This window comes from Rhincodon typus, chromosome 34 (genome assembly GCF_021869965.1).
Source record: "Rhincodon typus isolate 14 chromosome 34, sRhiTyp1.1, whole genome shotgun sequence".
NCBI lineage: Eukaryota > Metazoa > Chordata > Chondrichthyes > Orectolobiformes > Rhincodontidae > Rhincodon > Rhincodon typus.
In genome coordinates, this window is record NC_063365.1 from 20,573,441 (window position 1) to 20,587,414 (window position 13,974).

Consider the following 13,974-nt stretch of genomic DNA (forward strand, 5'->3'; position numbering starts at 1 on the left):
TGCATACTTGCTAATTAAAGTTTCTACTTTCAAATCTAAATTGTTAGTGTACTTAAAAAAAAAAAGTACTTTAAAAAAAAAAATCAGCAAGGGTCCCAGCCCTGATCCCTGTGGTACGCAACTGGTCACAGACTTCCAAATACAAAAACAACCCTGCACCATCACTCTTTGCCTCCTACTTGCAAGCCAGTTTTGGATCATGTTTGCCAACTTGCCTTGAATCCATGGGTTCTTACCTTTTGGACCATCTTTCCATTGGACCCTCGTCAAAGGCCTTACTGAAGCCCATGTAAACCACTTCAACTGCATTACCTTCGTCAATATATACCTTTTCAGACAGACAGGATCTCCCTCAAGCAAATCTGTGCTGACTATCCATGATCAATCCCTGCCTTTCTGAATGTTCATTAACCCTGTCCTTCAGAATCCTTTCCAATCATTTCCTTACCGTTGACATCAGACTAACTGGTACATAACTACCTGGCCTATCACTGCTGCCTTCTTGAACGAAGGAACCACATTACCTATCCTTCAGTCATGGGGTGGCGGGGTGGCACGTTGGCTCAGCGGTTAGCACTGTTACCTCGCAGCTCCAGAGACCCAGGTTCGATTCCACCCTCGGGCGACTGTCGATGTGGAATTTGCACATTCTCCCCGTGTCTGGGTCGGTTTCCTCTGGGTACTCCAGTTTCCTCCCACAGTGCAGAGATGAACAGGGTAGGTAGATTGGTGGATGTACCAGGGATGTACTGACGAGATAAATTAGCCATGGGAAATGCAGGATTACAGGGATAAGATAGGCGCATGGGTCCGGGTGGAATGCTCTTTGGACGGTCTGTGTGGACAGTAAGAATTCTATGATTCATCTTGCACTTCGCCTGTGGCCAGTGGAGTATTCAATATATCCAGGGCCCCAGCAATCTCTTCCCTTGCCTCCCATTATAGCCAGGGATACATTTCATCAGATCCTGGAGATTTAATCACCTTTATACTTGCTAAAACATCTTTCTTACTCCTTCCTCCGCCATCCTCATTGCGCCTGAAACTTCTAAAAAAGATACAGTTTGCGTTTCTAGACCTCCCGTGTCCCTTATACTGCCCATGTACTCTCTGTAACATTCGTTCCATATCTGATTGGGCCTTGCTCCTGACTGTACAACTACTCTGTGCCCAAATCCCCTGCCAAATCTGTTTAAAACCTCCTCAACATCACGAGCAAACCTCCCGGCAAGGATATTGGACCCATTCTGGTTCAGGTACAATCTGCCGCAGAAGCTGTGCCGGTGGTCCAAAAATTCTAAGGTCCTCCTTCCCCTCCTACATCATCCCATCAGCCACACATTCATCTGACCAATGTTTCTTTTCTTATACTCAGTGGCACTAGAAGTAATCCAGAGATTGCAACCTTGGTAGTCTTCCTCTTTTTAATACCTAATTCTCTAAACCCCTGCTGTGGGCCCTCAGTTTGTTTTTTGTCCATGTTGCTGCTGATATGTACAACAACTGCTGGCTGCTTATCCTCCCCATTCAGAAATGATGAGCATCATGATGGGCATGCAGCAAACCAAATCCAGTGGAGCAGGGCACCTTCAAATGGTGGGTTTTTACTGATGGCTGAGGAAACAACAGGAAGGTTCTGTCACAAATGCTGCCTGTGAAGTGGTTACCACGTCTCTGGTATTGGTGCCTGCTGCCAAACCACTGTAACCTCTAATCATCACGATGAAGCATTCTGACCCAGACTCACTGGTCATCTCACTTTGTTAGAATCCCTACAGTACAGAAGCAAGCCATTCGGCCCATTGGGTCCGCACCAACCCTCTAAGAGTATCCCACCCACACCCAAACCCCAACCCCATCCGTGTAACCCTGCATTTCCCACGGCAATCCCACCTAGCCTACGCTGTGGGCAATTTAGCACAGTCACTCCACCTGACCTGCACATCTTTGGACTGTGGGAGGAAACTGGAGCACCCAGAGGAAACCTACACAGACACGGAGAATATGCAACTCCACACAGACAGTTTCCTGAGGCTGGAATCAAACCCAGGTCCCTAGTGCTGTGAGGCAGCAGTGCTAACCACTGAGCCACCCTGCTGCCCATTATTGGTTAATAATTCTTATCTGTGAAAATGGTTGTGTAGGACCTTCATGTCATGCTTGCAAGCACACCTTTGGGTGTTCTCCTGATCATTTGACTCTGGCTATCTCACCACTTAAAAAATCCTTGTGTGTATGTATGTCATCCATCCTGCAAATGTGCCTGAGCCAGTGTAGTGATCTCTGCTTGATGAGGGCCAACATCTTTGGGAGATTTGTCTTTGAGAGGGCAATGAAGCTAAAAGTAACCTTTAAAAGTTTGACCTTAACACCAAAGTATAATCGACTATTCTGTGCAATCAGCTGTGCAATTCTATTTGAGAGTCCTGATGAGTGTAAGAGATCTAGAAATTACTCTAAGGAATAGTGCACAGAACAGCTGCAAGATCAGGTAATGAGCATTGAAATATGACAAACTCTCCTGGGGAATATCCATATTATCTATCCCCTTGCGTATATCTATTGGATTTGAAGGAAAGCTGTTACAGTCCTGCCTTAATACTTAGTAAATGAGGCATTTTTCATAAAGAAAGAGATACTGAGAGTCAGTTATCTATGAACTTAAAGCTTCAGATGTTGTTTACGCAGTATTCAAGATTATTTTATGATGTCCTGTTTATCACTAAATTGAATATAATTTCCCTTTATTTTACAGCTATCTATGATGTTAGTTATTTTACATCTGTGTACACTTTTGTTTGCACAACCTGACTTCTAATCATGTTTTTCCAGATTTTGTGTCCATATTTTTCTGCGTTATAAATCTGTCTTCATTCTCAGTTGGTTGCTTTCCCAGTCTTGCATTTTTTTTCAGTTCACTGCAGTATCTTATATCATTTGCTAATCTGTGGAAAGTCAAAATCAAAGATGATCGTCACCTCTTACTCTCCAAGTCCACTGTGTCAAGCAAGGTGATACCACAAACCATTTGCCCCTGATCAACCCAACTGAGGCAATATGAGAATCAGCAAATTTTTGTATTGTGACAGTGATTCACAACTGGAATCACACCATGATTCGTGATTGTTAATTACTGTCCTCAGAATTGTCTTTAGATTCTTCACCGTTGTCTGACTACGGCAGGTTTGACAACTGCAAGCAATGGAGAGGGCCAACTGAATGCCTCACTTCCTAACTTGTCAAAATCAGGAAGCTGATCCTTTCAGTGATACATATATCCCATAAAGGATTTGTGGTCTTGTATTTTCTCTAGTGGGCTGATCTACTTTAGTTATTCTGCATGTGTTTTTGTACCAGCTGGAAAGTGACATCCATTTCCAGACTGTATCTTGGTTAGCCACGTCGTTAGTTCCATCAAGACATAGTGAGCAAACAGCAACTTTTTGCGAGCTAATCTTGAATTGTTCACTGATATTTTTAGATTTTTACTGGACCTTGTCCTTCACAGTAGTTTGACCAAAAGGCATTTTTGCTCCCCACTGCACTGCACAATTTTGTCCTTGTCGGGGAAAGTCACTGAACAACGTGTCAGCACTAGTCTGCGTAACACTCTTGATAAGTTCACCATCTGTGAGAGATTTACCATGAATCAGAATGAAGCATGACATTTTTGGAGCTTGTTGCTAACAGATAATGTGATTTGGTTTGCTCACTGAATCCAGTGGAACAGCAATGACTTTGCACAGCTCCTCTGCTAAATACACTTTCCCTATCTGTACCCTGCATTCACAGCTTTTGATCTGTCACCAAAAAAGGATTCCAAATTAGACATCAATCAGCATCCACAGAAGTTGTTTGTTGCATTCAGCCATTCTGAATCTTTCTCGCCCCACCACTATATTGAGCATTGTCGCATTTAGCTTTCTTACCTTGTTAAGTTAGTAATTTGTTTTGTCTCCACGTAATGATGATCCAGTGAGCACAATGTTGTTTAAATTTTGCATCTCTGGTGTTTTGGGACTCTGCAGTGAGTTACTCACCTCTTGGTGCCCTGGTTCCCACAAGCCTCAAGATTGACACTATCTAAAACAAAGCAGCAAATTTGACTTCCATTTCCTTCACCATCCAAGACTGTGACTGCAGTGTGTGTCATCTTCAAGATGCACTACAGCAACGCACCAAAGTGCCATCAGCATCACCTTCCAAACCACTTAGATGGGCAAGGGCAGCTGATGCGTGGAAACACCCCCATCTGCAAAGTCTCCTTAAAGCCACACTTCATCTTGACTTCCAACTACATTGCTGTTTCTTCACTCCCTGGTTCACCAATCTGGAACTCATTCCCCAATGGCACAGTGGGTTACCTACACCAGATGGACTGCAACTGTTCACAAACTAATCTTACCACCATCTTGTCAACAACAATGAGGGGTTAGTAACAAAAATGGTCCTGCAAACAGTCCCTGTGTCCTATGAAATTTTTTTATTTTTAAAACCTGCTCCTTCTCATCCAAGTGATACTGTGTTGAAAGGGACCAAAAATATATACCAAATAATATACAGTGTAATGTGATCAATCTGATCTATGAAGCCGTCAAGTTGAATTCCCGTAAAGTAGCATATATTGGGAGCAATGTGCATCTTACTAATGTTGATTTAAGATGCTACTTGTTTTTTTTGCTCCGTACTTGTTTGGTTGTGGCTGTATGATTGAGATTTGAGACAGCCAGTTTAAAAGCATGACACTTTGAGGTGTGATAAATGCCCACAAGGCACCAGATTTTACAAATCGATAAACAGATTTTATTTTGTATGACATGCATTCACCATGGTATTAGGACAGCAGGAGAGCGAATTCTTTTGCATTTAATGAGGCAAGTGTGTATTCCATCAAAGCAATTGCAGGCATTAAAAAAGCAAGTGTGTACCCATTTGAGTTGTTTGAGGAAGGCCTGGTGATGAGGCTCCCTCTGGTGTGATATTTGCTGTCCCCTATGGGTGGCCCCACATTGACGACAACAGACCTGGAACAATCAGCTTTGAATTTTCTCAGGCGCCTCAGCCCTTGGCAGGAAGTGCCATTGAGTTTAAACAATTCTGTGCTGAAATAGCAGCTGAGACAAGGAGTTCATTTCTTTCTGCTGCTGCTGTAGGTGAATCTTGTTAACCTGCATTTTCTATTTTAAAAAATATATCCTCTGTCAATCTCATTAAACCAGTGGGGAAGAAAGGTACAGAATTAAATTGAACATTTGTGTTCCTTGTACAGAGAAATGCCGTCGGAAATGGGCAATGTGAAAACAGTGTGATATTTTGGAACAGCAGAAGCTGTTGAATCTGAGTCCTTCCCTTTCCATGCAATGTCCCTAATTCTCCAAAATCTCATCTATTTATCTCATAAGATTCCATATCTTTCCTTAATAATTAATACTGAAGCCTTTAGGGTGAGCAAGTTCCACCTGGCCAAAAGAGCAAACATTGGAAAGACTGAGTACATCTGTCCGTGTCTGTGGAGAGAGAAAAACTACGTTAATGTTTCAAGTCAAATATGACTCTTAAGATCAAATTTGTAAACCCTCATTTTAACTTGTGTGCTTTTGAGTTTGAGCTCCTCAGCACCACAAGCAGCTTAATTGTCATTGCATTTTCTCTTTTCCAGGAGTACCATTTATCATTTAGACTAGAAAAGACTTTCCATATTACCCAGCACAATAGGTTGTGTACTCAGTAAAGTAATTAATTTATTGAGCTGCTTTGACCTGGTGACAAGATAGTATTAATGTTCTAAAATTACAAGAGCCCCCATTTGACTGAACTTGGATGACCGACTTGAATATTAAAGATGAGTAATAAATGCTGAGTGATCTAGGGTTTTTTTTAAAAATAAAGTTTCATGGCTGATGGGGGGGCAGTTTAGTTAGAAGCAGCTGTCCAGCAATGTTAATCTCTTTTGATTTCTGAGAATTCATTAAACATCTTGTCTAACCCCTTGCACCATAACTGGTAGCTTTAATATAGTAAGCTGTCACAACTCACCCACATTGTAAGACATTCAGTTTTTCTGTAATATTGCTACCACGTCATAATTTCTGACTGTTGAAATGCTCGTTATAACATTTTAGGTAGGTTGGTATAACATGAGAGACTTTGCCCTGAAGAATTTGTGATCTGCTGAGTATGAACTGTGGTTTGTGACTAGCTAATCTGATTCAGCCCCTATTTGGTTAACTTCAGAGCCCTAAAATGGTCTTACCAAAACATTGTTCCCAAAATTGGAGGGGAGTTGTCACTAAAATAAATTTGTTTCATATGTTGTCTCCAATGGAGTAACTTTAATTTTTAAGTTGACTAAGAAAGCTAAAATAATTTGTTAAAATATAATTGAGTGAATCTTTTCTTTTAAACCAAGCTCATTACACAAATGAACAAATGCATTAGAAGCAGAAGTAAACCATTTGCCCCCTAGCCTGCTGTGCCATTCAGTAATGGTAAAATCACCATAGTCCTACCAATAGGGCTGCTCTCTCATTTAGCATGGTGGCTCAGCGGTTAGCACTGCTGCTTCAGAGCACAAGACACCCAGGTTCGATTCGACCCTCAGGCAACTGTCAGTGTGGTGTTTGCATATTCTCCCTGTGTCTGTGTGGGTTTGCTCCGGTTTCCTCCCATAGTCCAAAGATGTGCAGGTTAGGTGCATTGGCCATGCTAAAATTGTCCTTAGCATTCAGCGACGAGCAGGCTAGGTGGTTTGGTCATGGGGAAGTGCAGGGTAACAGGGTTAGGGTGGGTCTGGTTGGGATGCTCTTCAGAAGTTTTGTGTGGACTTGATGGGCTGAATGGCCTGCTTCCGCACTGTGGTGATTCTGTGATTCTAGAGAAAGACAACTGGTATGGTTTAACCTGAGAGTCACTACACTTCAGGGAAGGGGAGAGGGTAAGAAGGAGAGTCCTTCATAGTAACCTCAGCCAGTGTGTGAATTAAAACCACACTGGCATCATGCTGCATCACAAACTCGCATCTAGCCAACCTTCTGATATTCAGGAAGGCCAGCCCAATTTGATTGGAACCTCAACTTCACAGTACCTTTCTTGTTACTCTCAACCTTTATCTTAAAATATTCAGTAACTCCATCTCCACCACTCGTGGAAAACAGTTCCAAAGACCCTTGAACCTCTGAAAGATGAAATTCCATTCCATCATAAGTGGGAGCCCTGTGATCTTTCAACTAGATCTAGTCTCTCCCACAAGGGGAAACATTCTTTCAATAACCACCTTGTCAAGTCATCACAAAATTTGGTTGGTTTAAACAAAATCACCTCTCATTTTACCAAACTCTGATGGAAAAGAGACCAACTTGCCCAATCTTCTCTCCTAGGATAAACCTCCATCCCAGATATCGATTGAGTGAACCTTCTACAAACTGCTTCTAATGCATTTATATCATTCCTTAAATAAGGAGTCCAGAACTACACAGAACACACTGTTTCTTTTTCCATGTGTCATGTTATGTTACAATTTATTTAGAGTGAAGATAAATGCACCAACTTAATTTATGAGCAACACAGTAAGATAGGCCATTCAGGCTGCCTGACATGTGAAGTGTGAGAGATTCCAGTTTAGCAGGAGAAGGATCAAACCTCGAATTGCAGTAGTTCATGTGTAACCGAATGAGGGTTTTGGGGGTTGAATAGTGTAATTGTTAAAGTCACTGTTTCTATTGTAAGGTAAAGGATCCTTTGAAAATATTGATGTATTCTTGCAGACCCTCTGACCTCTCTTCCAAAAGAAACAACTCAAGAGAAAACTGCTGTCTTTGTGAAAATTGCTGTTATTAGCAAAGAGCAAGAGGAATGATACCCTTGTAATTCAACAGATACAAGCAAAATACAAATTCTGCAGACACTGCTCATCATGTGCTGTGTGTTTGCCATCAGACAAATAGAAATCAGAGCAGGAGATGAACCTCCAAGGATTATCCTGTGGAGCTCTATTTGAATGCCTTTCGGTTAAAGCTGTATTCCCAATATCTGCCGTACAAACTTGATGACTTTCTATTTGTTCAGTATTGTAAGGATTTATAAGATACAAGGATATGTAGCATTTTTTTCAATACCTCAACATCCCAAAATGGTTTGCAGCCAATTCTCATCAAATCACTTGCTATTGTACTGCAGGAAACACAGCAGCCAATTTGCATGCAAAGTTCCTGCAAGAAATCACATAGCCTTATCTTATTTTTTAACATTAGTTCATGGAATGTCACTGGCTAAACCAGCATTTGTTGGCCATCCCTAATGACCAGTCAACTTGTGTTTAGTGATGTTAATTGAGGAATAAAAATTGGCCACGGAAACTCTCCTATTGTTCTTTTCAATGGAATTTTTTGTGTCTAACTGAGATTGCAGACAGGGCCTTAGTTTAACACCTCATCAGAAAGAATGGCATTTCTGGTATTGCAGCACTCCCTCAGTATTGCATTCGAATGTCAAGCTAATCTGTTGGGTGTTGATCATGTAACTTGGATAGTTGCACAGAGTTCTCGTTTCGGGTGGGACTATTTTTCTTTCTTCACACCATATTGTACCAAATAAATAGATTTTAAGTGCACACAGAGATAAATGACTCGCTTTTGTAGTACCACATAGTAATTGTTTATTTTCCATTGCAGAAATGTGAAAATTACCATTTTGGCGAAGTGGAGTTGAACTCTGTGAACATCTCCCAGAGGTTCTCCACTGATAGTTCGGGATTCTATTCTTGTTCTGGCACCATTAACTTTTCGTAAGAGCATGGGAGTGTTGGATGAGCGTGTCTCCGGGATAATATTCCCCCACCAGATGAGTCTTGCAGCACAACTTGAACAGACAGCGAGACAAACTCAACTCACCAGTTAAGTCACTGGTGGCATGCTATATTCTCACTGGGGGATCTATATCCTCATTTTTTTTATCTGGAGCTAAGATGTGACCTCACAAGAACATCCTGCTGGAACAGTTGTGATGATATATCCGTGCCTGCAAGTGAAGACCTGTTTTCACACCGTAAGCCCCTTGCATTTTTTCAAAAGTCTTGCTGGACTTTCACAGTAAATATTTGCAGTGATAAATTCCTGCTGAATGTTTCTTGACTCGGGGTGACATGTCCATGTTAAAAATGGAACATTTTCCAGTTTGCTCAAATCAACTTCCAGTTCAAGTATAATGTGGTCAAAGGTAAAGGTCCATTTAGAGAACTGCACCTCAAGAGAATACCTTCATACTGCATCTTTTTGATGTTTTATTTTCCATACCTTGCCTCAGTCATTCTATGCTCCCCAAATCAGATTGCCTTTTGATTTTTGATTTGGTCGGAATTGAGATTGGCCACATGTATTTTGTGGATGACCCTTTGGGGCCAACAGGCCAGGGAAGCTGTTTTCAAGGTTATAGTCCATCCAGACTAGACTCAAAATGAAAATGCAGAGACCAGAGTGCTGTTCCTGTTTAACCTGATCCCCTGATTGCTGTAAGTGTCTGTCTATTGAATGGTTGCAGCAGGTACATTGTCGCATTGTGTTGTGAGAAGGTAATAGTGGAGCCTGGCAGATGTGGGTATCATGTAGCAAATAAATCATTGCAGACAAGCAAAGCCTAACTTAATTCCCTGCAGAATTTAGTCTGTTTTGGAATTTTGTCTTTTCTTGTCCTACAACAGACATAATTGTGAAAATCCAGGGCAAGGTACAAGGTAACCATTTGGAAATATGAACCCAACCTTACACGGCAGGTTCCCTGGAGGGAAAAGGAAAGAATTAAATGATGCATATTATTGACCAGGTCACTGCAACTGGCTACACATATGCACGCACACACTCGCACACACACCTGCGCACACTCGCATGCACACAGATGCTTGTCAAGATTCCCTTTGCCTAATTTCCACAATAAAACCAGGAATTATAAACCTACTGTGTGGACACATAGACATACCCTGCAGTTTTGGGTGTCATATGTTAAGTATGGCGTGAAAAATTCCAAACTTCCACTGCAGACACTAACTGATCCTAGTGCATTGATTGAGAATTTATTCAACAATAAATCGAAGTGCCAAAAATATCCCTTTCCTAAAACCACAGGCTGACAAATTTAAACTGGATAAAGCAAGTATGAAATTCTGTGAGAATGCTTGTACCTGACCGTTATAGTCCAAAAAGAGACGGATTCTTCCTTTTGGGCACTGGCTGCAGTTTGAAAATCACCCTTGTGGGGCAAGGTCCTCGTTCGTAGTGGTTGGTTTTCTGAACGTCAAAGGGAGACTGGGCCCAAATCAACTTGGCTTTTTGATCCAATTTATTGTCAATTTATTACAAATGCGCCTGTAAAGAGAGGAAGAGAGAGTGCAATACAGCACCACAAGGGCAGATGGTCATGAATGCCACAAAGTGGCTTGTTGTTCCTTACACATCTTTGAAATGTAGCCCTTGCTCCTATTCTGGCAATGGTTCAATTGTAGCTTTCTCATCATTGTTTTTAGATTCCTCTCTGACCAATCCCCATGCCTGCAGCCCTGTAACAAAGTGAGATCTCTGTATACCCACAGTGGGCAATTTTTACATGCACTGTTTAATCAATCCACCTTTGGCTGTTCTGTTTTTAGCTGCCTGGGACCTAGCCTCTGACAAACTCTCCCTAAACCTCTCTGTCTCTCTCTTGGAGTACTGGAAATGGTTAGTGGCCATGTTCTGAATCACAAGTGTATGTGTCATTCTAGCTGTCATCAAACCTACCTTGTGATATCAATAGGGGTTATTTTCGCCGCATCAGGGGCCCAAGGCACCGTTGCAGAACTGATTCTCGATGCAATTCTACGTTTTAAATGCATCATTAGATCCAATTTGCAGCCAAGCCACCATCTGCTGGAGCATTTAAAACAAATGAGCTTTCTGCTGTTGCTGCTGCTGTTCCTAGCTGCCACTTTGCCTCCCTCAGCAGTTCGATACGTTCATATGAATTGAAGATAATTATTGTCATCACTGTCGCTGTGTCAGCAGCGGGGGGAAAAGTGGTGGAAACGAAAGCAAAATAATGCGGAGGCTGGAAATTAAAAACAAAATACTGGAAATCAGTCGGCATGTTAGGTAGCAGCCGTCAAGAGTAAAAGAGAGTTGATATTTCAGGCTAATGACTTTTCATCAGAACCGGAAGATGTTGGGAGGCAAAGAGCGTTATGAACAAATGCAGGGACGGGCTAAAGGGGTAATCTGAGCTGACTGGTATTGTGGAGAGCAAGATTAAATAGCAAAAAGGAAAAGTGGCACAAGACAAATTAGGGAAAGGATGTAAGAAGGAACGAGGGGAGGTATAAACAGTTGTAGGAGAATAGTGGAAGGTGGAGAAAGTGTTAAAAATCATTCAAAGAGAAGGGTACGTGGTAGGGAAAGTTGGATGGAACCCAGAACTCTGACTCTTCCAGCAGCTGTAGGAATGGAAGGGGATCCCCACCCTGAGTATCCAAGTGACACACCTCTGTCACTTCTAGTGGTGTTGCTGAGCCATCCTGCGTTACCAGCTGTCTGACAAAAGAAAATGACAGCGGTGATTAAGGTCTAAATAAGGTCCATGTCCAATGTTATTATTGAACGTCTGCGAAGTGCCTAGTAAGAAAGATGAGATGCAATTTCTGGAGTTTGTGTTTTGAAAAATAGTGATGCCCCTTTTTAAATGGCTCTACACCTGCCATTAAAGACCTTCATGCCCTCCTACAGGGGGTCAGTTAGCTCAGTTGGCTGGTTTGTGATGCGGAGTGATGAGTGAATGAGTTCAATTCCTGCACTGGTTCAGGTTGTTAATGCTCTGTCTCTTCCCCTCACCCAATGTATGGTGACCCTCAGGTAAGCCACTACCAGTTGTCTGTCTCCAATGAGAGAGCAGCCCTATGGTCCATTAAGACAATGGAGACTTTGCTCCATTATGGGATTAAAAAGGTAATGAGAGAGATTAAGAGTCTGATGAGAATGAATCTCAAAAATCCCATTTCTCCAAATCGAAATGCAAAACACTCGCACTCATATAGTTGGTCAACCTTTGTGAGAGTAATTTTACCGCACAGTTTGCAGTGGTTCAAGAAAGTTCATCAGCCACTTCAGAAGGGCTAGTGCTGAGAATGGACAGTAAATGCCCAGTGACAACTGCATCCTGATAATTTTTTTTTAGAAACCTATCGCAGTTGACTACCAACTTTTGAATGCACCTTGTTCAAATAGTTAGCATGTCACTCTTTGCCAGCTGCTGGATGTTACTGTTTGATTTATTTGTTCCAAGAATCTGTCATAGCCACACTCATGAGCCAAAGGGTGTTTGATTACCTTGCCATTCCATCTCTCGGAGCATTCAATTGAGCATGCCCCTTGGGACTCAAGTCGTGCTTATGCTAGATCAGACTGGGGTGCAAGTGAGTCAGGATAAAGCAGTTTGGTTTTTATCGCAACCTAGCCGTTTTTAATGTTAGCCAGAGTCAGTTTTCACATATATTGAATTATAACTGCCACAATGCTTCTGAACTCCAGTCTGAAATGCTATTGCAGTACTATAAACACCCACTCCACCATACCCTGAGATAAGAATCATAATATTAAACTTCTATTAACGTGTGTCTGTTGTGCTTATTCAGTGAATGAAGGTCACAGTCTGTCTCCAAAGTCCATAAGCCTTTAGGCATTCCCATAGCATCTGCAAAAATAAGTGTCTTCCTTACATTTTGGTGTCAACATTAATTAATTAATTCTGAGCAATTTCCACCATTTCACTGCAATAAACTCTGTCTCACATATCTGTCTGACTCTGTTGGAGCCAAGCACTGCCTATAGCTGTGTTCAGATCTACAGTAATTGTTGAGCCAATGTAATTTCTGGAGCTCCATTAATGTTTCCAGATTGATGTTTATTGGAATCCATTATTAAGATATTTAAACTGCCAGAGAAAATTGGCAGGAAGAACAAAATAATAAAGATGTTCTGCCTGAAGTCATCTGAAATATTCTTTGCACTGTACAAAAAAATACATCTACACATACTGAAAATTGTTAATATCATTTTGTAAGGATAATAATCGTGTCTGTTTACCTCCATTGTAAGCACCTTTGTCACCAGATTAAGAAAGAGCTCCATTTCAGCTCACACTCGAAATCAACGTTCCTTCAGTATTACTGGATCAAAATCCTAGAACTTTCTTCCTTATAGCACCGTGAGTGTCCCAACATCCTAAGAACTGTAGTGGTTCAAGGAGCTGACTCTTCACCAGCTTCTTCACAGCAATCAGTAACGTTTCAAAAGTTGGCCTAGCCAGCAGTGCACACACCCCATAAATGAATCTGAAAGAAAACTCCAGTGCATTACTGATGGAGTGTGATTTTGCTGTAGGGACCGTCCTTTAGGGGGAGGCATTAATCTGTAACTGACCTCCTCTCACGTTGCCTGCTCCCCCCACTCAGGTCATTGAATAATAGCTTAACTGTATAGTCTGACTTCATACCCTTACCTAATAGAAATTTTATTGGTCACAGTCTTTAAAGCATGTTTGCCCTAACATTGACAATAACTTGCATTTATCTAGCACCTTCAATGCAGTAAAACAACCAAAGGCACTTTGCAGAAACATTATCAAACTAATTTCGCAAAGCGAAACAAGAAACCAGCTTGGTGAGCCAACCAACCTCAACACCCACAACCCGAGCTACAAATGTACTCCAAAACCTCAAATTATCAAACTACAAGCCACATGAGATATTAGGGCTTTACCAAAGAGATAATATTAGTGGTATTGTGAAGGAATTTATGGAAGAAATTCCAGAGCTGAGGTCATTGAGAGTTGAAGGCACTCCAATTTTGTAGTAAAATTGGGGGATGTATAACACAGCCTACTGCAGGAGAAGGCTCCATATTTCTCCACCCCTGCTCAATTTGATGTTCGAGATCTTCGGGCGATATTTGAAGAAAA

General features: G+C 41.6%; 1 protein-coding gene across 4 annotated transcripts in view; it reads left to right on the top strand.

The window, feature by feature from the left end:
* The window catches only part of ascc1 (activating signal cointegrator 1 complex subunit 1), a 54,420-nt gene extending 41,419 nt beyond the window's left edge, over nucleotides 1-13,001 (top strand). For 3 of the 4 annotated variants that reach the window (XM_048616214.1, XM_048616216.1, XM_048616215.1), the window contains exon 10: nucleotides 8,670-13,001. In XM_048616214.1, coding sequence (XP_048472171.1) covers nucleotides 8,670-8,786 — 117 coding nt within the window. In that variant the 3' untranslated portion in view covers nucleotides 8,787-13,001. Of the gene's footprint in view, nucleotides 1-7,763; nucleotides 8,615-8,669 lie in introns of those variants that run through there. The other variant, XM_048616217.1, reaches the window with a different exon arrangement.
* Nucleotides 13,002-13,974: the final 973 nt, after the last annotated feature.